This window comes from Anser cygnoides, chromosome 3, assembly GCF_040182565.1.
Source record: "Anser cygnoides isolate HZ-2024a breed goose chromosome 3, Taihu_goose_T2T_genome, whole genome shotgun sequence".
Taxonomy (NCBI): Eukaryota; Metazoa; Chordata; class Aves; order Anseriformes; family Anatidae; genus Anser; species Anser cygnoides.
This window is the reverse complement of record NC_089875.1, coordinates 63,205,036-63,226,656: the sequence shown is the minus strand read 5'-3', so window position 1 is coordinate 63,226,656 and position 21,621 is coordinate 63,205,036. Positions and strand designations below refer to the sequence as shown.

At 36.4% G+C, this 21,621-nt stretch overlaps 1 protein-coding gene across 5 annotated transcripts in view; it reads left to right on the top strand.

The window, feature by feature from the left end:
• Positions 1 to 21,621, top strand: part of AKAP7 (A-kinase anchoring protein 7) — a 90,622-nt gene that overhangs the window by 40,702 nt on the left and 28,299 nt on the right. Inside the window, exon 9 of one of the 5 annotated variants that reach the window (XM_066994280.1) lies at positions 441 to 20,489. The exons of the other annotated variants lie outside the window; for them this stretch is intronic. Within the exon in view, the coding sequence (XP_066850381.1) occupies positions 441 to 505 (65 nt within the window). The 3' untranslated portion in view covers positions 506 to 20,489. Of the gene's footprint in view, positions 1 to 440; positions 20,490 to 21,621 lie in introns of those variants that run through there. 5 annotated transcript variants of the gene reach the window in all.

The following is a 21,621-nucleotide window of genomic DNA, read 5'->3' as shown; positions in this document are numbered from 1 at the left end:
TCTCCGGGGTGGTTAGCTCTCACTAGATGATAGTGGAGTTTGGAGTTGGGGTTAGTTATATTAAGAACATGAGTTACAAGATTCTTAAATGAAGTAACTCAGGAGTGTTGAGAATTTTTCTTAATGCAGTCAGCCCTTTAAACCTAGGAATGTATTGTGTGATGTGTTGAGAATATCTTGAAAGATAGCATTCCTGCACCTTGGAGATCTTCAAGAAGCCAGATGACATGGGAAGACAGGCAAGTAGTAATACTGCAAAATAAGAGCTTTTTTATATTAATTTTATTTTTTACTTTCCTAATTTGTTTGGTTCTTTATATGTGCCATGTTAGATGTTGAGTCTTAAAAGAGGTTTATAGCAGGGAATAGGTCATGGTCTTAGGAGGTCAGTTGATATTTTTTCTTATTTGTACTGGTACAGCTTGATTTTTACATTTCAGGGATTTTTTTCCTGCATTCGTGTCAGAGGTTGAATGTAGTGGTGTTGGAAGGCATGGGATACTGACATTCATGATGAAAGTTCATGTGAAGTTTGCCATTTTTCCTTAGAAATAGAAATTTAGAACTCTGTTGTGCATGTTGTCAATGAGCAATAGTTCTATTTCAACAAGAATATGGACAGCCTCAATAAATCTGAATAAATCGAAGTCTTAACTCATACTCAAGGGAAAAAAAAACATCTGTTCTTGTATGGATTCTCTAACAAGAAGAAAGAAATATAAAAAATCTTTTTACAGGGAGCCTCAACGATAAAATACTTAAAGACTATGATGCATTTCTTCTCATACACTTTGCAACATTTTCCAGATTTCTGCTAATAAACAAAAATATTCATAACAAAAATTGACCATAAATCATTTCAACAAACAATCATTCAGTGGATCTAACCTCTCCCACTCCAAAGCATACTAACCTTATTAATGAAAATATTCACGACCAAGGAATGATCGTATCCTCAGAAAGAAAGAACAAAACATGCAACGTTAGGGAAGTCTTCCAAGACTGTTGCCATCCCAAGCAGTTGAATAGAAACATCTTCACTGGAATTCTTTCTTGTGTAGACAGTTCTAAAGGAAAAACGTGTCTTCATCCTTGAAAACTAAGAAATCTTTAAAAAAGATTAAAACAACTATTTGTTATGAAGATAACATCCTAAAGGACTAAAAGATCTTTAAAGGATGAAAACTTCTATTAGTTTTGAAGATGGATGTATCCTTAAGGACAAAGAAATCTGAAAAAAATGAAAACTTTACGCAAGTACTGTGTCCATCCCCAAATTCTGCAAAACCTTTAAAGGCTTGATGAACATAAAATAAAAGGAAAACTGCTGATCCAGGCACCTTTTCTGGTAGAGCTAATTTTGATGGAAAGATCCAGTTTTCTAAGGCTCGTAACTGACAGGATCAATGCATTATACTTCATTTTTGCTTAGCAAATGCTGTGCTTTCATCATCATAAAAACTGTACCGGGTTCATGTGCCTCATCTGCTGTTTTTCAGGCACTCTTCAACACCTGAATTGTTTCATTCTTAATGCCGTGTCAAAACTAACACTGTAGAGGAGACAAAAAGTGTTTATGAGCAACTACTACCACGTCTAAGTTTCTGTAGTTTGGACCAGCTTTACATAAGCACTGCTATTAAAAGGTAGTGCTGCTTCTAGGACTCCATGTAGGGCTTTGGTGACAGCTTGCTTTGTGTCTTGTGGTGCCTTATTCCTCCTTGTGGTCCCCCTTGTGGTCCTTGTTCCCACAGCATTACTGGTGGGATATTACTGTTTTTGAGAGGACTGTTTTGAGGATTTATTATTAAATACTTATACAAGACTTTCAGCATTTCAGGCACTTTGTAAATGCTGAATATTATTTCCTGTTAATGTTTTTGTTTGCACTTAGGCCCCCTTTATTTAGAAGAGGTATACTGTTACAAAACAAATAGAAAGTAGTTGCCTGCAGTACAGAGGAAGAAAATTGTAGGATGGCTGTTTAAATTAGTGACAATATTGCAAAATCCAGATCAGTCAAAACCAAAAAGAGATTTATTTATACAGCTCTCTCTCTCTGTATATAATATTTATTACCTTGTGTTATGTATGTCCCATGTTTATATCTGTGTGTATATATATATATATATGTCTTCTGTGCACATTTGTACATTCAGTTAGGTATTTGTGTGCATCCGAATGCTTAGAGAAATCACAAGATTTTTTAACAAATTTTTTAATTTGGATGAAATTAAGGCTCATGGATGAAAATAATCTTTGGATGAAAATAATCTTTTGGATGAAAATAAGGCTATTCACAAATATACTTGTTTTAGAATGTGTATCTGATTAATGAATTTGGCAAATAACTCATTACAAAGATGTTTAGTAGTATATTTGATAGATACTGACAATGTGTTTTTCAAACATTTGTTTAAGTCTCTCTTCTTGAACTTTTCTTGTTACTGACATTTCGGAATGAGATAGTCAGTCTTTCAGCTGTCTTTTGAGTCCCATTAAATGGTTTATAACAGCAGTCAATCAACTGGTGTTCGAAGCAAGGATCAGATGCTTGTTTGGCTTTAACTGAGTGGTGGTGTGACAATGCCTAAAGAATTTATGGGAATTGTCATTTTCACAATCTGAGCAGAATTCTCTGAATTATTTTTACATTAGTACTACGTCATGCTTTCTCTAGCCAGAGTATTTGAATAGATGTTCTTCACTGATACCACATTAAGAAAGTGTAGCTTTATTATCCCCGCTTCCCTCAGCCCTGCATGAATGTAGATGCATCTTGCTAAAATGTATGCATCTTGTTTTTCTGGTTTTGAATACATTAATATATACTTATCTAAAGCCAAAAGGGGAGGGAAAACATCTATATTGGAACAGAGTTTAAATGACTTCAAGTTTAATTTCAGAGAAGGAGAAACTATACTGCATTGAATTTTTAAAAACCTGATATTTAAAATATTTTAAAATGTTACATGAACAGGGGTTTTAGTAACTATAGATAATTAGGGCATTAAAATAAACATGTGGAGAGTTAATGCAGTTTTATTAATACATCAGAAACAGTAAAATTTGTAAATTTATACAGACAAGAGCTGTATCCAGCTCTTATTCTTTCTACATGCACATGCACTCAAGCACTTCTCTTTTTTTTCCTTGAAGTGCAAAGAAAATATAACATCAGTATTTACTTTTTGTTACGTAGAATTTGGGCCACACTTCAGGGTTATGCATCTAATAAGATGAAAAGATCTAAAAGGGATCAGATACAATGTTAGAAGAGAAACAGAAATCCATGCACAATGAAGAACTACGTACTACCATTGCTAAGAAGTGCCACTACACGTATCAGCTTGGTAGCTAGACATTTTAAAAACATGTTTAAAAGTATAGGAAGCACAAAAGCTCGATATAGATAAAGACAGAGGTGAAACACCTGCTGAGCTGCAACAACACGCACAGCAGGTAAATAAGCTTTGACAGTATGTTACAGAGAAACATCCACTATCTTCAGCAGAGCCAACAGACATCTGCACCAGAAGATTTCTCTCCATCTGCGTGCCAGCCCCACAGGGTATGTATTCAGGAGTTAAAATTTGACATGACAGTGACAATGGGGTAGAAGCTTCATTCTCAAAGCAGAGATCAGTTTATTCTTTAAAGCAAATAAATCAGCAAGCCGACAAAAAGTCCTTCAGACCACCCACCTCACGGCAGCTGTTGTATGTCACCTTGAATGCCAAATAGCAGTGAATGCTAGAATATGTTGAGCTTCTCAATATATACTCTTTCACCTGAATGATGAATCAGTTCTTTATGTTGCAGTAAAGATGTTCAGTAGACCCTCAAAGGGAATGTTATGTACATCTTGTTATGTTAAACATGCCTTTGACATTATGTATCCCACTTAAATATTTTTGGGATCCTTGTATTAAGATTTTTATAAACTTCTGTTTTAAAGAAAATGTGTTTATAGTAATATAATGTAAAATCAAATTATATGCATGTTAAGGAAAGTCGTCGCATGCCAAGCTGTATTCAGCCTGTAAACTGTGGTAAGTTTCTCCTGCATGGCTGGTACGGAGAAGGTTAAATATGAGATTTCCCATGTGCTGTCTCTGAGGCAGGAAATCTTCAAAAGAAGACTGTTCGTTAGTGGAAAGCACCAAGCAGGACACTCTTACTTTCTCTTCAGCCAGAAGTCCTATCTCTGGACTGTGTGCCAGGTTGGAGGCTGAAGTGCTGTTATGGTCCCCCTTGATCCTTGCAAGCTAGCAGTAGCAATCTAGAAATCAAAATACCAGACCACAAACACCTAATTTATCTGAATAAAAGCATAAGAATATGTTAAAAGATATTGTTTCTTGCTCCTCAAATAATTCCTCATACAGATGGGTTTTAAGTAGCGGAACATTGGTGTGTCAGTCTAGATTTCTATGGAGCTACGTACAAGTTAGGTCTAACTTCCTCATCCAGGAACCTTCTGCAAGTCTCTCTGAAATGGGAGACACCTGCAGTCATTCATCCCATCCTAAAATATGCGTGTATGACAGGCAAGATCTAAGAAGTGTCTAAGATAGGCAAGATTAGAATCTGAGATATGTTACTTGAACAGTTGTTAATATTTGTTAATTAGTTTGCTTGTTAATTTTTTATACAGAAATGCGTAGATTCTCAATGAAATTTATATTTGCAAGCTTCAAGTTTCTGAGGAAGAGCAATAACCATATGAATGGAATGTGTTACAAGCAAAATATATTTTTGCAGATCTCTGCTGTTAGGCCATCTGAGTCGTTTAAGTAACTTTTTTAATAGCCTCGGTTTAGGATTTAGTGTTGCAGTTTATGCTTCTGCATTACATTTTATGGTTCTAGCCAGGCAGCTACTCAGCACTCCTGTCTCAAACAAGGAACAAGATGCTCCTGCTGGCAGCTTATAGAAGAGCTCTCTAGTTTGTGGATAGGATTGCCAGGAGTAGATTTTGGGAATACTGACCAAGAAGAAAGGAATTACAAAGGAGGAAACACATCTGTACTGGATACAGAAAATAAATATGATAACATCACTTTATGAACTCAAAGTAATACTGAAAAGAAATAGTAGACTGAAAATAAAAGAATTGGAGACCAATGGATAGTTGGAGAGGTTGTCAACATCCCTTGGTTTGCTGTTTTAAAAAAATGCGCTTAGAGTGTCATGCAAGAAGTATGGTGATACCTCACCTTCATCATCAAGGAAGAAATGAATTCAAATACAGTGTGCAATATGAATTCTTCCCAATTTCTCTGACATCTTTTTAAAGCAGCATTGGCTTAAATGAAAAGAAAGACTGGCATTTGTCTGCTTTACGTACTGTCCTACTTCCCTGTCTACAGATGGTTTGACCTGACTGTGACTGATTTTATTCATACAGCAATTAAACATTTTCTCACATAGGAAGCAACAGTAGTAATGAAGTAAATGCTGTTTTGATCATCCAGATTCTGTTTCCTCCAAAAATATGCGTATGGCATTGAATCACTTCTAAAATACCGAATCATTCTTTGAATTTATCTGATATCTGTCCTTCTTTCTGCTTCTTCTGTAAATACAAAATATTTCTGTTAGTTTCACTTCTTAATTTTTCTCTTCTTGATAATCTGTTTATAGGCTCGCTTCTAACTTCTCTACTCTGTTAGGTTGTGATTAACCACTCTTGTGTTTCTTGCATATCTATGACACTCATCCTAAATTTTAATTAAAAACGATAGTCACACTGTTTATGGATAAAATGGCTTGGGCAGCTTACCAGGGGCTATTTCTTGACATTTGTAATTAGCAATTCATTCACTGTTTGTGATGAGTTTTTCCACAGCTGCTGCAATTTTGTGTGTATAGTACGCTAAGTAGCTCTTTGCCTTACATAAAAAGCAACAGGTATTGTGGGTTAATCTGTAGTCTTTCCCCAAAGCACTAATTCTTAACAGCATCATGTGGTCTAATGCTGACTTATAAAAGTGATTCCTTTAAACACGGCAGAGAAACACTCGCATTTCAGTTTATAACGTAGAAGTCAGACTCTTTATGTAAGGTGGATAGAAAATGGTGAGGCAGTAGTTTCATACACAAATCAAGTATCTTGTATTGACTTCTGAGAATAGAGTGGTCCCCTATTGCTTCCTTTTCTCTGGTCTTACACTGAAACTTGATGGATGTTCTCTTTAGCGCTAGTGATACAGCTCATCTTGTATCAGTACACTGGACAGTTTCTTCTGTACTTGGTAATTTTATGTTATTGAAACATTAACCATTGGTACAGTATTTTTCTTCATGATAGAGCATTTTTATTTTAGCTTTTTAATACCAGTCAAATAATATCATTATAACTTAGAAGTTATAATGACAAATTCTGTGTGGATACAAAGGAGAACAAGTTGATTGAAGTTAAAATAACCAATGTAAATATGACTTGAAAGTGGAAATTTTCATTTCATAGTAATATTCAGTTGTTTTGAGGGCAACTTTCAATATCCCCGACTTTGAGCTTTAATGTTGGCAAATGTGTAAGAAACTTTTCATTGGAAAGTGACAATGAATTTTAAAGAAAGAAGCATGCTTTGTATTCAATCATGCGTCTCCTAATACTGATGGTAAGGAAAACTTTCTCATCACCTTCCGTGATTGCAAATTGTGATTCAGTGATTATGGGGTATGTATTATTTGCTTTGTACAGGGTAGTTTTTGCATTTTTCTTTTAAGAATACCATATTATAATTAGAGGGCTGTTTAAAGACTAGATGCTGATATTTATCTTTTTATTTTTCAGCAAAAAGATGTTTGAAGTAGTGATGTGTTTTCATGCCAGTGCTGTTATCAGTAGTTGAAACTAAATGAAAGTATTTTCCACAAATGACTTTCAAAAATAAGTGCAGACAGTGGGATAAAATTGGTGAAGTAAATCTGAAGGAAAACACAAAAGCATATTTCAGATCAGTAAGAATGTGACTTGTAAGTGAAAATTTAGTCAACTGTATAAAACAAACATTGAATTTTTCGCCCATGCTGTAAAGTACAATTTAATATCATCCAGCATCTTTTTTTTTGGTGTATTAAGTATTTCTGCTTGAAAGACATTTTTCCTCAAGCAGACTTCAGTTTCCAAACAAGTAATTTATTCTTAATTTTAATATATTTAAAATACTTTGGAAATAAGTAACACATTAATGTCAAGGTATGTTAATTGCATATATAAAAAAAAAGACTGCCAAAGTGGTGAGGAGTGTATTAAATATTTAGTATTCTTTCATTGAATAGATCAGTAGAACTTAATTATTTTTTATTATTAAAATTTTCCAAGCTAGGATGTTGCTCTTCTTGATACTTATTTTATAGTCGTAACATCAAAAAGAAGCTATGTTTGATTTACCATAATTTAATTAAGCTCTTCTGCAGTACTTGTGAGAAGTGTTTTTCAGTAGTTCAAAGGACATGGACTGAAAGGAAAAACATTATTCCATTGTTATAATGTCAGTATTTTTCAATTGTTGATGGTTCATGTAGATCTAAAGAGTTTATACAGTGTGCTGCAGGATTACATGGAGAGATTCTGCTATGCTTGCTCTAAAATAAAACATGGTTACAGATCAGTCCAGATCAGTACTTCAGGATAATACAAGCACTGACATAAAAGTTTAGTTATTAAATAAAAGGGCTTTGTTTTGCTTAATACCACAATTCACGTTCATCTTTCAGAACACTACTCGGCAATGAATAGAAACAGATGATAGTTTCATTTCCAGCACTTTTCTTATTTTAGACTGTATGTAAAATATTTTTGAATGCCCTAAAATTTATAAAGAGAAAAAAACAAGCAAACAACAAAAAAAAGAAACGTTTTCTTTCCAGTGGAGATAATTTCAAGATAAAATGTGACTGGTTTTAAAGAAGTATAGTTAATGTGACATATAGCGTCATTTTTTAATTCCTAGAAAGCAGCAGTGCACTGTTTCTTATGGAAGCAGTAGACTGTAACAGCACTTTCCATAGCAAGATCACAACAATCACAAGCTGAAACATATCACTATAGTCTTAAGAGTAGTCTGCCAAATCACGTGAAGTTTTAATCTGTTCTCAAACCCATCAGAAAGAACAATCACAGACCCTGCAGAATGCATAGTACATTTGTATCAAACATTTAAGATGTGAGTAATGACAGGAGTGAAATCTGAAACACCCCTGCTAATAGGAGAGTTACACAGATCTGTTGGATGTGAACGGCTGCAGGGTGTTAGTCATGCAGCATGTAGAATTTCTGGGAAGGAGCAACATGCGTTTCATAAACAGCTTTGTTATACAGGTGACTCACAGAATCACTGAATGGTTTGGGTTGGAAGGGACATTAAGGACCATCTTGTTCTAACCCCCCTGCCATGGGCAGGGACACCTCCCACCAGAGCAGGTTGCCCAAAGCCCCATCCAGCCTGGCCTTGAACACCTCCAGGATGGGGCATCCACAGCTTCTCTGGGCAGCCTGTGCCAGGGCCTTACCACCCTCTGAGTGAAGAATTTCCTCCTAACATCTAACCTAAATCTCCCCTTTTTTAGTTTAAAGCCATTACTCCTTGTCCTACCATTACGCTCCCTGACAGAGTCCCTCCCGATCTTTCCTGCAGGCCCCCTTTAGGCACTGGAAGGCCACTGTAATGTCTCCCCTGGGCATTTTCTTCTCTAGGGTGAGCAACCTCAACTCTCTCAGCCTGTCTTAGCAATGTGTAAGAAATAACTTTACACAGCCTTTCATGATTTGTGAACTTTCCTCATCTGTACCGCTGCAAGATTAAATGAGTTAACCACTGAAGACACAAGCTATCTGATTTCACTTGAGTGGTTTTAGGTACTCTGTTTGCATTTGCCATGCAACAAAGAACAGTGAAGATCAGGAGAGATGGCAGTGCCTCAAGACGTCTTTCCTGCTTCTCAAGTGCTGGCTGTGGACTTTGGGCTGATGCTATAGTGTTTAACTACGTACTAATTTGTACACAAGTGTCCATAGCTCAAGAGACTTAAGTGACCAAAGCTGTGGTACCAGGCCTAGGTCAAATGTGCATACATACTTACAGCCACCTAAAGTTAAACCTCCAATTTTTTATGTTCCTAACCATGTCTGCATGGTATTTTCCGAGTCGGTGTGAATTCACACCGCTTGCATTGTGAGCAGGTCATCTGGGTGAGCGAGGTCGGCACAGCGCTGAGCGTGACGGCGTGAGTTGGCACCACAGGGTCTGTTCACCTGGGTCCGCCTCAGCTGTGAGTACGGGAAGGGTGAGCTCCTCCTGTCCTCTCTGAAGGGCATGGTTTTATTTTATCTTAGGTAAACACCTTGATTTCTGAATTGCTGAGGCACTCCAATTGAGCCTTCGGCTCAATAAACTTTAATAATCTACACTGTAACTTTGTGTTTTACAAAAAGCAGATTTGTTTTAAAGAGTTCAGACTAACCATCCACAGCCTACCAATTACAGCAAAAAGTAATTTCTGACCGAAGACTGTTTAAATAACCTTTTAAGTTTGAAATTACTTATTTAGGGAAACAGTGGAAATGCATTTTAATACCTAGTCACTGTTTCCATAGCTTGTTAATTTTTTAAAAATGTTTAACTTGTTTTGAATCAGAAACCCTAGATACTGAACTTCATAGCTTTAATCAAGAGAATAAACAAAAGGCTTCTTTACACATAAAACTGTTCCTGATTAAATACACTTGGAAAGTGGGTCAAGCTGAACAGGAACAAAGCACTCTTATTCCAAAGTAAGAGTGTTCACATATGGAATTATTCAGAAATGGCTCTTAGTACTTTAAAATTCCCAACCATTGTTAATCTGTTTTGTCTTTCAAATGCAGGCAAACCTTACACTTTTCCTTCTCCATTACTATTTATCGTATTAGAAACACAAAACATTGCATGTTAAAACTTACATCACTTAATTAGGACATATGCAACCCTTGGCAGAAAAGGAGGCTTGTTAGTGTATATGTAATATTAGAAATGCTATGTTTAGTACTGTATTGAAGTTGTATTGGATCATTGTGAAGATATTTTCAGGATGGAACCTTTACTTTTTATAGCTTTTTTTTTTCTTTTTTTTTTTTTTTCAAGAGAGATATAACCATTCTTTGGTGAAAAAAATATACTAGGAAGAGTTAATGTAAAATTAAAGAACAAAACAAAATGACATGATTGTTAAGATATGACAATATAAACACATGAAAGCAAGTGAAAGCAATAATTACTTTACATGGCAGATATAGCTATTTCTCATGGATATACTCTTTTAGAAGCATACACTGAATTCTTTGTGATCTTTATTACTGACGAATTTTGTTTTCTGTAGTTTGTAATTTCCTTTCCTGACTTTACCCAAGACATATAGATGCTAATCTCCAAATCTCTCAGTTACCATCCATAATCTGGATTAGCTATTTGCATCATGTTCTGCATCATTTGCATCATCCAGTTGTTTTGCAGTTATCTAGTCAGAGCTTCTCATGTATGTTTTTTCTTTTGAGAAATACAGAGCACACCTTGATAATCTTCCTTAATAGTTCACTGTCTGTATTGGTTTGAGTGTACTTAGGCTAGATATATTCTCGGGATAGTTTTATTAATTATGAAGATCATACAGGTATACAGTTTCTCCAAATGGTGTTTAAAATATTATACTACAATTCCTTCTATATAGGTACGACAAACATGTATTTCAATGTAAACCTCACTTCGTAATTTGAAATACAGATATGTAAATACTAATGCCTTACTATTTTTAAATTTGTAAATAATTTACTGATAAAGAGCCATCTGTATTTTTACTGCTTCTTTGTATTATTGGGCTTTCATTTTTGACTTATATTACCAATTTACAGAATGGTGCTGCAATTATTGAAGTTGTTTATGAAGAGAAAGGGCTAAGAGTTTTTAAAACTTGACTTATTTCTGATTTTTCATTTGTCCTTTCAATTCTAAACTCTCCAATCACTTTCAGTTATTTTTTTCCACATCTTTCTCATTTTGGGACTTCAGGGCCAGTGGTGGTGAGACATACATAATGAAATTCTAAAGAAAAAAAATATTTTGGGAAAATACTTTGTATTAGGGTAGATTTCAAGGTAACAGTTAAAGTGGAGTGCAATAATCAATTACAAAATATTTCTGAAAGATAAGATTCTACTTAGTATCCCTTTTGTCTAGAGTCTAGATGAGTTGTAACTCTTAAACACATGGAATTAATCAGCTGTTTATATCTAATAAGCTCACCTTTTGTAACTGTAGCTATTCTGACTATTTTTTTTATTATTTGAACACTTCAGTCTCTATTGATAAATTAATTGAAGAATCCGTAAGGGTTTACATTCTGTCACATACATACATTTTTCAATGTAAATTTACATACAGGCAGACAAATTCAAATGTAATGGTCTACCAGTGCAATTATATTAAAAATGTTGTGCTATTAGTGCAATTGTAGTAACAATTCTCTCTACAGATTTTCTCGTAAGGGCTTTTCTCCAAAAAAATTCATACTACTAGTCCAGTCTTTTGTGTCATGTTATCTACCTGACTGAAAAGTGCATTTGATAGCTGTATTATGTTGACAAGCCCTGCTGTTCTGTACTATAGGAGGGGCCCGTTATACATCTTTGTGTATAAACAAAAATTACAAGGCAAAGAAAGAAATATCTTTGTAGGCATGTAGCCCCAGAATGAGATACCTCCATTTCCAAGCTGTTCAAACTGAACATGAGTACTACTAGTGCTGGCCAATAGTAGGGTAGGTGGTTTTTATTCTATTTTCAGATGCAGACACATCACTTTTGTCTAAATGCTCTGTTTGGTGCTTGTCCTTCACTGGTATTCACTCACTAGAAGCAAATTATCAGTACATAGGGTTGATACATACGTGTGTGTGTGTGTGTGTGTGTGTGCTTGCATGTTTGTGTATGTTAACGTGCATGCATACCTATATAGTGTAACTCCTAGAATTTACTTAACTAAAAATTCCCTTTAAGCAACTCTTTTCTTGCTGGAAACCTCTTAATCGGTTTAGCCACAGAAGGGTGGCATTCACATGGAGGATGTTACAAAATAGCACACCAGAAATGCGTTGAATAAATGCATTTTCGGACAGTCTTTGACTATGGGATTGTTATCACCTTGACATATACCAAAGCTGCTTCCTACCAGTTGTACAGTACAGATTCCCCACTACATACAGGCTTTGCACTGAGTACAGCCCAGATGTTCCTTTTCGCATGTGTTGTTAGTAGGTGATTCATTGAAATGTTCTTTTATGAAATGTTCTTTGGAAACAGCTAGGAAAGTCTCCTACACTGACGTGTTTAGGAATGTCCATTTAAAGGAGCATCTTTTTTATTTATTGCATGTTGTTATCTTTTGTATGTGATCTTATTTTTCAAGCTATGAAAATAGCTTTTTCAAACTATTGCATCCTTACATAAAAGCTTCATTAGCACATAAATGAAAAGTTCATGTTCAGCATTATAATTAAAATAAATATATAAATCCTATTTTATCAACTTGGGTAGAACAGCAATTTAAAAATAAAAGCAAATACCTAAGGTGTAACCACTGATTTCCGCTACATAATTTCTGTTGCCAAGGATGAAAACAAATCTCTCTTTGCCTTCTCTAGGAGGTAAATGCAGTTTTAGTTTGTACAGTACACAAAAAATCCAGAACAAAAGAAAACATTTTACTTCTTTTAAAGCCTGTTTATACATGCCTTCATTTTGTAAAAAAAAAATATTTTCAGTACGTTGAGGAAGGGAGAAAGAATTTGTTATTTCACTTAACAGGTACTGTATCATCTCCTTGTTCTGACTGCAAATGCAGAATCCTGTTCCTTCTTTTAAAATCTTTATAAATACCACTGTGTCCTTGGAGTTAAGAAATATATAGGAATGTCCACTATACAGGGATTTCAGTCAGAAACCCCAATTCTTGAATTCTTTTTTTAAGAATGATTTTTTTTTCTCAAAATGCTTTGATTTTTATACAAATAGAACAGGTGTTCATATATGAAGCTAAAATTCTAGACTGCACTTTCCTCATAAATCTTAAAACCAGATTCAAAAACAATAAGCATGTTTCTACATGAAGATACAAGAAATTTTTACAGGTGTAGTGCCAGATGAGGCTTTTGAGAACCTTCTAGTAAATCACGTCTAGCTGCTGGCCTGCCTTTGACTCCATAGATTTCTCTTTTCAAATTACGAACTTTCTGTATTACCAGCCTTATATTAAGTAGATAACACTTCTGCATCTTTTGGTAGAGATGTGATAGAAAATCTTAATGGACAAGTGCTGCTTAACTTGTTCTTTACTTTCCTTTTTACTTTCTCCAGGTATAAATAGCATTCAGATTAATTGTTGTCAACATGCTTATGTGTAATGACTTACAGAATAACTTACATGTTTGAATTTGTTTGAAAATACATGTATTTCGATTTTAAATCTGTAAGTACATTCTCTTAACACTTGAGTCTCTCGGGTAAGTAGTGTAATTAGGTTTACATTATTTTAATGAACTCTAATGTTTTATCTCATCTCCAATGGAAAATAGAAAACCAAGTGGAACTATTTGTTTCATGCAGTATTAAACTGAGGCTGATGATCTGTAGCAAAGGAATGGCTGGATTCCAGCAGAAGTTTCTTTTAACATTGGAGCAGGGCATCATTTTCATTATATAAGTTTTTCTGTGAAGAGTATATGGGGGGAATAAACCAAAAAGAGTCCAAAGGAGGGCCACCGAGATGATGAAGGGCCTGGAGCACCTCTCATGTGAGGAAAGGCTGGGAGAGCTGGGACTGTTCAGCCTGGAGAAGAGGAGGCTCAGGAGGGATTTTATCGGTGTCTATAAAGACCTGAAGGGAGGGTGCAGAGAGGATGGGGCCAGCCTCTCTTCAGTGGTGCCCAGTGGCGGGACAAGAGGCCATGGACACAAACTGGAGCACAGGAGGTTCAGTCTGAGCGCCAGGCAGCATTTCTTTACTGTGCGGGTGACGTAGCACTGGCACAGGTTGCCCGGAGAGGCTGTGGAGTCTCCTCCTTGGAGATCTTCAAAAGCTGCCTGGACGTGGTCCTGGGCACCCTGCTCTGGGTGTCCCTGCTTGGCAGGGTGCTGGACCAGATGGCCTCCAGAGGGCCCCTCCAGCCTCAGCCATTCTGTGATTCTGTCCTAACAGGAGTATGGCTAACCAAAAGCAGTTCCTTTCACAGCCATCTGAGGAACCAAAGCTATCTGGCATTCACAATGCTCCCCTACTTTCTCCTGAGAGTGAGTTTTCAGCTTCGGTCTCAAGGAAACCTTACAGCAGACTACCATAAGAAAGGAGTCAGTGTTAACTGCCTGTTCTGATCTTTTAGTAGAGACTATCTGGCACATTTCTGTGTGGTAATGAATCCAATAGATTCACACACAGCCAGTGCGGCAGTGTTCTACTCTTTGGTTAACATAAAGGAAACAGTTAATCCAACTTCCAGTTCTTTGGCAAAGTGTTTAGGGTGTGTTGGTAGGCCATACGCTTAGGGGTCACCTGCAAATGAGAAATTCAGTATTCAGTAGACTTCCTGCAAAGATCTTGTAGTAACGAATGCATATTTTGCACCTGCTTGTGAGAATAGACATTTTAATTGCATGCTGTTTTCCACTGCCTTTTCATAGTTTTAAATAAAACAGGGAGGAAAAATCATAAAAGGAAAGCAACGGCTTTTAAAAATTATACGTAACAAATGACTGCTAAAATAATGTTTAAAATACTCTAAAATGTGGGCGCTAGATCCTGAAATATTTTCCGTTGCCCCATTTCTGTCTTTGTAGAAAGGACTGGGAGTAAAGTTGTTCCTGGAATAGGTTTGACTTCACTGCTGTACTCAGGGTAGAGTTTAATAGCTTTGTGTATTGGCTACCTGCAAAAGATCGTACTCCAAGTATCAGCTTTAGCTGGTGTAGATTTGGGCTTAACCTTATACATATTGCCTGAAGTTGCATTGTGCGTCTCAGATGGGAGCTCCAGAACTGTGCATAAATCAGATAAAACAATTCAGGAAGGCAGCCTGAAGGCTCCATACGTGATTTCTCTTCAAAACTTTACATGGAGACTGCTGAATTTCTGAAAAAATAGCTGTTGAAGCTGTATGGTGTATAAAGCCAGAGAAGGCTCCATAATCCAGTCTCAGCTCAGTTACAGCATGGGCTATAAACCTGCTTGGCCCTTTGTGGGGCTGAGTGAATTTAGGCAGTCTGAAAGGACAGTGCTCCCGTGGAACCTCACAGGTGTGTGGTACCGGCATGGCACAAGGACATCTCACCTGCAGGCAGTGGTCAAAGCCCTGCCAATGGTAGATTAAGCTGCTTTCTCATCTCATCGGAGTAGAGGACACTGGAATTCCTCTGGGCATCAATTCTTGTTGTCAGACTCACTTCCTGCAAGTTCCGTATGTGTGCACCAGCGAGGCACCTAAACCTGAGGACTTTCTATACTGAATTCAGTTTCTGTTCATAGCATCCCTCTTTCTTCACAGACCTTCGTCCTGCTGTGGTTGACTGTTCTGAAGGCCTGTTGGCTGTGGAAAAAAAAGGATATATATGTATTTAAGGATATATTCAGATCTTGAGATTTCTTATTTGGAAAGTTATGAGGTGAAATGTGTTAGATATTTCAAAGGAAGGGGAGTCAAGGGTTAATCTCTTTCTTTCAGAATATGTTTTTTCTTTACAGTCTAAACAAACAGATTGGTTGAGGTGTGTTCCTTGCTTAGCAGTACAGGTTACTAAGTTAATTGACAGTGCACAGGTAGATTTCAGTGAACCATATTAAGGTGCAGCAGCGTAGCCAGTGGTATCAGCTAACAACACCAAAACCTCATTGTATGAACTGTGGGGGTTTTTAATACATTTTACATGGATTGCTTTGGTGACTTGGTGCTGCTTCCCTGTTTTTCCTCCCATGAATCATGAAAAGCCTTTGATACAATCTTAAAAACATAGCTCTTATCATAGTAACTATCATTGGTCTCTTAATTTCTGTTCTTTAGAGATAAGTATTATTAGTTGCACTGCACCAAATACCACATTTTCACTGACGTATAGGAAAAATATAGCAAAAGGTTGAAAAATGACCTAAAATGCTGGGTCTTTGTTCTATCCAGAAAGTTGGCAGAAATAACATATTAGTGCTGATTTCCAGAACTTCTAAGAGCATAGTGCAGCTGTCTATTCAACATTGACTTTTTCTTCCAACTGCAAAAATACACATTTAAGGAGTCTTCTCCTGTTGTACTGTCGAGTACCTCTTGAATTACTGAAAATTTTACGGACAGTATTACATTAAATCTCATCTGCACCCTGACTTGCATTCTTATCAGCAGCTTTAACAAGGAAGAGCAAATGAGCTTTGTAATATTCTCAGAAAATTAACACATCTGTGCTTTGGAGCTCGAAATGTAGGAGACTGGGAAGAAGTTGCAATACACACGAGTGTTGCAACAGGAATGGAGTGGGTGTGGAAATCGTGGCCGTTCTGTGCAACCTTAGCAAGTCAGCTAAGTTTTGGGCATATTCATTGAGCCTATTTAAACATGTTCCAAATCTCAGAAGAATTCTTCATACCCAGAAGAACAGTAATGAATAGCAAGCAATGCACCAGCAATAAAATGCTAGCACTGAACAGAATGACAAGGGTCAGAGGTACTAACTGTGGATTGAATTCACAAAACTGTCGTGCAATGTCAGCATTTTATTTTCTCCTTTCTTCACAAACTTTGAAGGTAAAAAAGATTAGTACTCACTATTTTTTTATTTTTATTTTTTTCAGTTTGCGTGTTCTAGTGGAAAATGCATTCTGATTTTTTTTTAACAAGACTTGTTCTTCTGGGCTGAGCACAGTAGTGTTCCATAAGCCAACTTTTAACATTATGTGATTGGTAATACATGTACATTGCAAAAAATATCTCACTGTTCATGCTGCATTTTATTTTTAATGTAAGTGGTTGGCATGTTCAAATGGAGTTGAATGGAAGTAAGTACGGTAAGTACTGACAATTTGGTAGCCAGGTTTTCCTATTCATTACAATAAGCATTTAAAATAGCTAAATGTAATCAGGAAAGTAAAGTAAATATTCAGAATAATATTAGGGAAAAAAAAAAAAAGGAAGTCCTCTTAAAAAATGCAAACAATGTGGAGATAATCTGTTGGAAATGAAAGTCTACCAATTTAGATATCTGAACATAGTCATTAGCATCGTTCTACTGATTTTTTTTCCTTGTTTAATTTCCATACACAGAAGAAAAAAATCTTGTTATTTTACTATAAAATTTAAATGTAAGGGAACAGTTTTATTTTCTCCTTAGAACTTTTTTAGTATCCTCACAGTCATGTTAACCCTCAGTAAACCATTAGCGGACAGTGATAGCTGTGTCTAACTACTTACTACGTTGTGAGATTGCCATGCTAGGAACGTAACTCTTTTCAAGCCTCGTTATCCTCAACTGTTCAAATCACCTTTGACATTTTAGAAAGAAAAAGTATATAAGTACCAGCATTTTTGCCCTGAATTAAATTGCACAAGCTTTACATGGCATTTAGTAATTTTTCTCAAGCTAATAGGTTGTTTCTTTTTGTGTTTTTGGAGAGGTTTTTTCCCCACAAAAATACAATAATTAATATAATAAAATAATTAAGTAGCCTCTAGTTCCCCCTCTTGCTTTTATACGTTCCTTAATTTTTGTCTTTTCCACAACAGTAGGAACTAGCTGCACACTTTCAATATAAAAATTTTCATTTGGAAGGTTACCCTGCCATTTCTTAGTTATTATTTAAAGATGCTAAATGATCACGATACAAACATAAGCATCGCAGCACCCAAGTGGAGCCAATAGGGGTTTTGAATTAAATGATCACTTGGTAGATCTCAGAGGCTTGGGCTAGTAAGGTAAGCCTTGGGAAGACCCTCAAGTGTGAGGTGTGCCTTGCCCCTACTTTTCACATGGTCGCACTCTTGGTGCTTATGTGCACATCTGTGTCCAGGGGCTCATGTTCTTGTGTGCTGGCATTCTCTAGGAAGTCCATCTCATACGCTCACTCTCAGTCAGGCAAAATCACTGCCAAAGCAGGTAGGACACTTACCTAGACACCACTGCAAAGAAGGGTGCTGTGAGTACTCTGTAGACCTTGAATGTATTTGGGGTTTTCACCCAGAGGTGCTGTTTGACTTACACTAAATATGGCTCTGAATGCATTCCTGAGGGTAAGCAATCTGGACAGTTGGCAGATTTGGTCTTGAGTCTCGCCTTGAGGTTGCACTTAAAATAGAAGGCAGGCATATCAGTGGCTGACTTCCCAGCCTTTGCTGAAAAGGTACAGTATGTTCAGCAAGTGGAAGTACGAGAAGTAGTAATTTACAGTGAAAAAGAGCAATATTCTCTCTCTAGAAGGCAGTGTTGTAAAACACAAATTAGTGGTGAGACTCCCCTTAAGTATTTTAATGTGCTTTAAAAAGGCAAAGCTAAAATAGGCACTTCTATTTTAAAATGCAAATGTCGACTCAGTATCTCTTTTTCCCTACTGTAGATGTTTCTAGGGATGTTCTTAAACCATAAGAATAAGAAAATCAAATACTTTAAAATGAATTTAGTGTAGTCATTTAATTTCTTTTCTCCGTGAAAAATCAATTGTAATTGTTTTCAGAAGGACACAATGGAAAATTTGATAGAATTAAACAATGCATTATAGACCAAGTATTGGAAAGAAATGAGAGCATAGTCTGCACTGTCAAGCACAGTAAGAAGATGCTTGTATTTCAGGAAGTCCAACAGAAGGTATGTAGTTGCAAAGGCTTCCCTCATTTATTTCTGTTCTCTCTTCTTGATGGAGATAGTAATTCTGAATTGGTAGGTGCTCCCAAAACAACACTTAGTAGAGTGATACACTGTTTTCTGCACTGTGGGGGGTGTGTGCATATATATATTTATATACACACACATATATATAGATGCACAGGCTTGGGAACAGCTTAGGTTCTGAGTGCAGAAATAATTTTAAGTTCAAATGCAAATCAGCTTTTCTTCTTCACCCACTTTTTCCATAATTTGCACCACAAGCATCATCCAAGAAAAAGCTTTGCTAGGTTCCTTTTGGATCAACGCAACAGTATTCTGGATCATAAAGAAGGCTGAAATTCTCTCTACGTACCTTTAAGTTTCTGTTAGTCTCTGTCTGCTCGGAAAAGAGACACTTTCCAAGATTAAAAACTGTAGTTTTTGCTTGGGTGAGGCCAGTCGTTCTACTTGCTGGTTTTGTACAGGTTTAAATTGGTTAGTCTAGAAGCATCCTTGATAAAGGACAGTTCCTTGCCATTCCTTCCCCAGAAAAATGCCACACCTCAGCTACCGTCCCAAGGAGCCCTCACGCTTCTCTGGCTCCTGGCAAAATACATACCAGCATATCTTGGGGCTTCTTCATTTTTAATAAAACTGTGGCTGTTTAGGCCTCATACAGCTTGGGTGGTTATAATTACATATCCAGTCACACTCACGAGACTGTAACAGCTGAAAGCTTTGCCGCTGTGCCATAACTTCTGTCAAAATGTGCTTTATGTATCTCACCAAAATTTCAAGAGGTATCAAAATAGAGTGAACTAGAGGCTTTGAGCCAGCAAAACACTGAAAATGTGATCAGTCCCATTTTTGTCAGTGGATATATGTTCAAATACTTAAGGAGGACCATAGCCAGCTGTGAAGGTTTCAGCTGACTTCATGGTCCCTGCACATGGTCTCTTGCACGTTAGAGCACATACGCTGCTGATCTGGCCAGTGCCCTCCTTGAATCCTCTGTTTCTTCTCTGTATCTGCATTTGCGCTTATGTGCTTTGTTAGGTTTGGCTGAAAGATGACTTGTGGATGTATGAAAGAGATCTCTCACTGGTTGTGACTGTTCCAAAATTGCTTAGTAGGATATTGTCAACCTGACATCCATGAATTGCCAGGACTGCTTAGAAAGAGATGACTACAGAAAACTGTATGGTTGTTACATTTTAATAGAGGATGCTTGGTTTTGAGTACAACAGGACTTCATGCTTCATATGCTGCTTTGTATAACAAGTTTTCCAAAAGATGACAGCACTGGGAGTTTTCAGCTCATTTAGGTACTGCATAGATGTGATGTATGGGGATTGTGCCTACATAAAACTGGAAAATGTATGTTATTGTTTTGTGTATTCCTTGAACAATTCTGCTTTTTTTAACTTTACCTGATGGAGAACATTTATTTTCCTGCATAAAATTCTGCCTGTGTTCTTGTTTTCATCCCGAAAAGGATGGAAGATACCGCTGACTCTTAGAAATGGTCTCTCTGTGCTTTGATGACTGGCTTCATGTATGCCCTGTAGTATTCATGTTTAATTCACTCATATAGTAGAATTTGGGTCATATTCCTTTATTTTTGCTCTTTATTTTTGCTCTTTTTTAAGGCTGACAGCATCTCCTCAAATGAGGGAACTGCACAGCTGAAATTAAATTCTATGAATATAGAACTTAATAATTTTCATAGTTATTATTAAAAATTGTTTACTGTCCTGATTTTTTGTTTCTACTACTGGAAGAGAATAATTCTTAAAGCAGTAGATGATTTAATTATTACTAATAACAGAGTAGTGATGGAAAAGAATAAAAAAAATGACAAGCTGGCAACCTTATTTTAATGCATTTTAGTTTTGGAGTGGTACTTAGCTTAAGGACAATCCATTTTTCATAAGGAACAATGCCCTACAAATGTTTGCTTTAAATATGTCACACTTGTTCTCGAATAAGTTGACTTACCTCTGTAAGGAGTATGAAATATTGATAGGATTCTCCAGTGTGAGATTCTTACGTCTGGGAAAATAAATACGTAAGTTCATGAATCAAATAGTGCTTTGAATATGAAGCACTAGACATTTTTGTGGGAGTTTCTGCCACTGATTAAATTACTGCTTTTCTGGGAAGTGTCTCATGCTAACTAGAACCCTTAAAAAGTGCTGGTTAGTAGTAGCAGAATTCATACTCTCATTTTCTGGTAAATGGGTTCTTTTTACAAGTGTAAATGTTAGTCTTCAGAATAGAAATAATATAAAAAATGTCATTTAGTTCTTATAAATTACTTTATTGGATTGATAAGAAACACAAGTGCATGCTTCATCCATCCTTCACATTAATATTAGATGTTAAAAACCATTGATGTTGTAGGTTGTCTCTTATATTCAATGGGTACATAAATGTGTCAGTGACTGCCAGTATTAAGGGAGAATGTCTGCAAGATTAGGTCTTCTAATTGAAAATATTTTGTAGGTTTGGCTTCTTCTGGAATTTTGTTTTACATTCTGAATAGAGGAAAATTATACTGAAAAGCAAAGTGAGTGCAGTCATGGAAGAATGCTTTTCCAGTGCACTCAGATGATCTTTCAGTAGAACACCATGGTTTTCCTGGATAACCTGGGCAGGAAACTGTGTGCGGATTTTCTAGACTGTAATTGCATGATTCCTATGTATACCTGCGCTCCTTAATTATTAGCCGGGTTTCCTGATGATAGCTT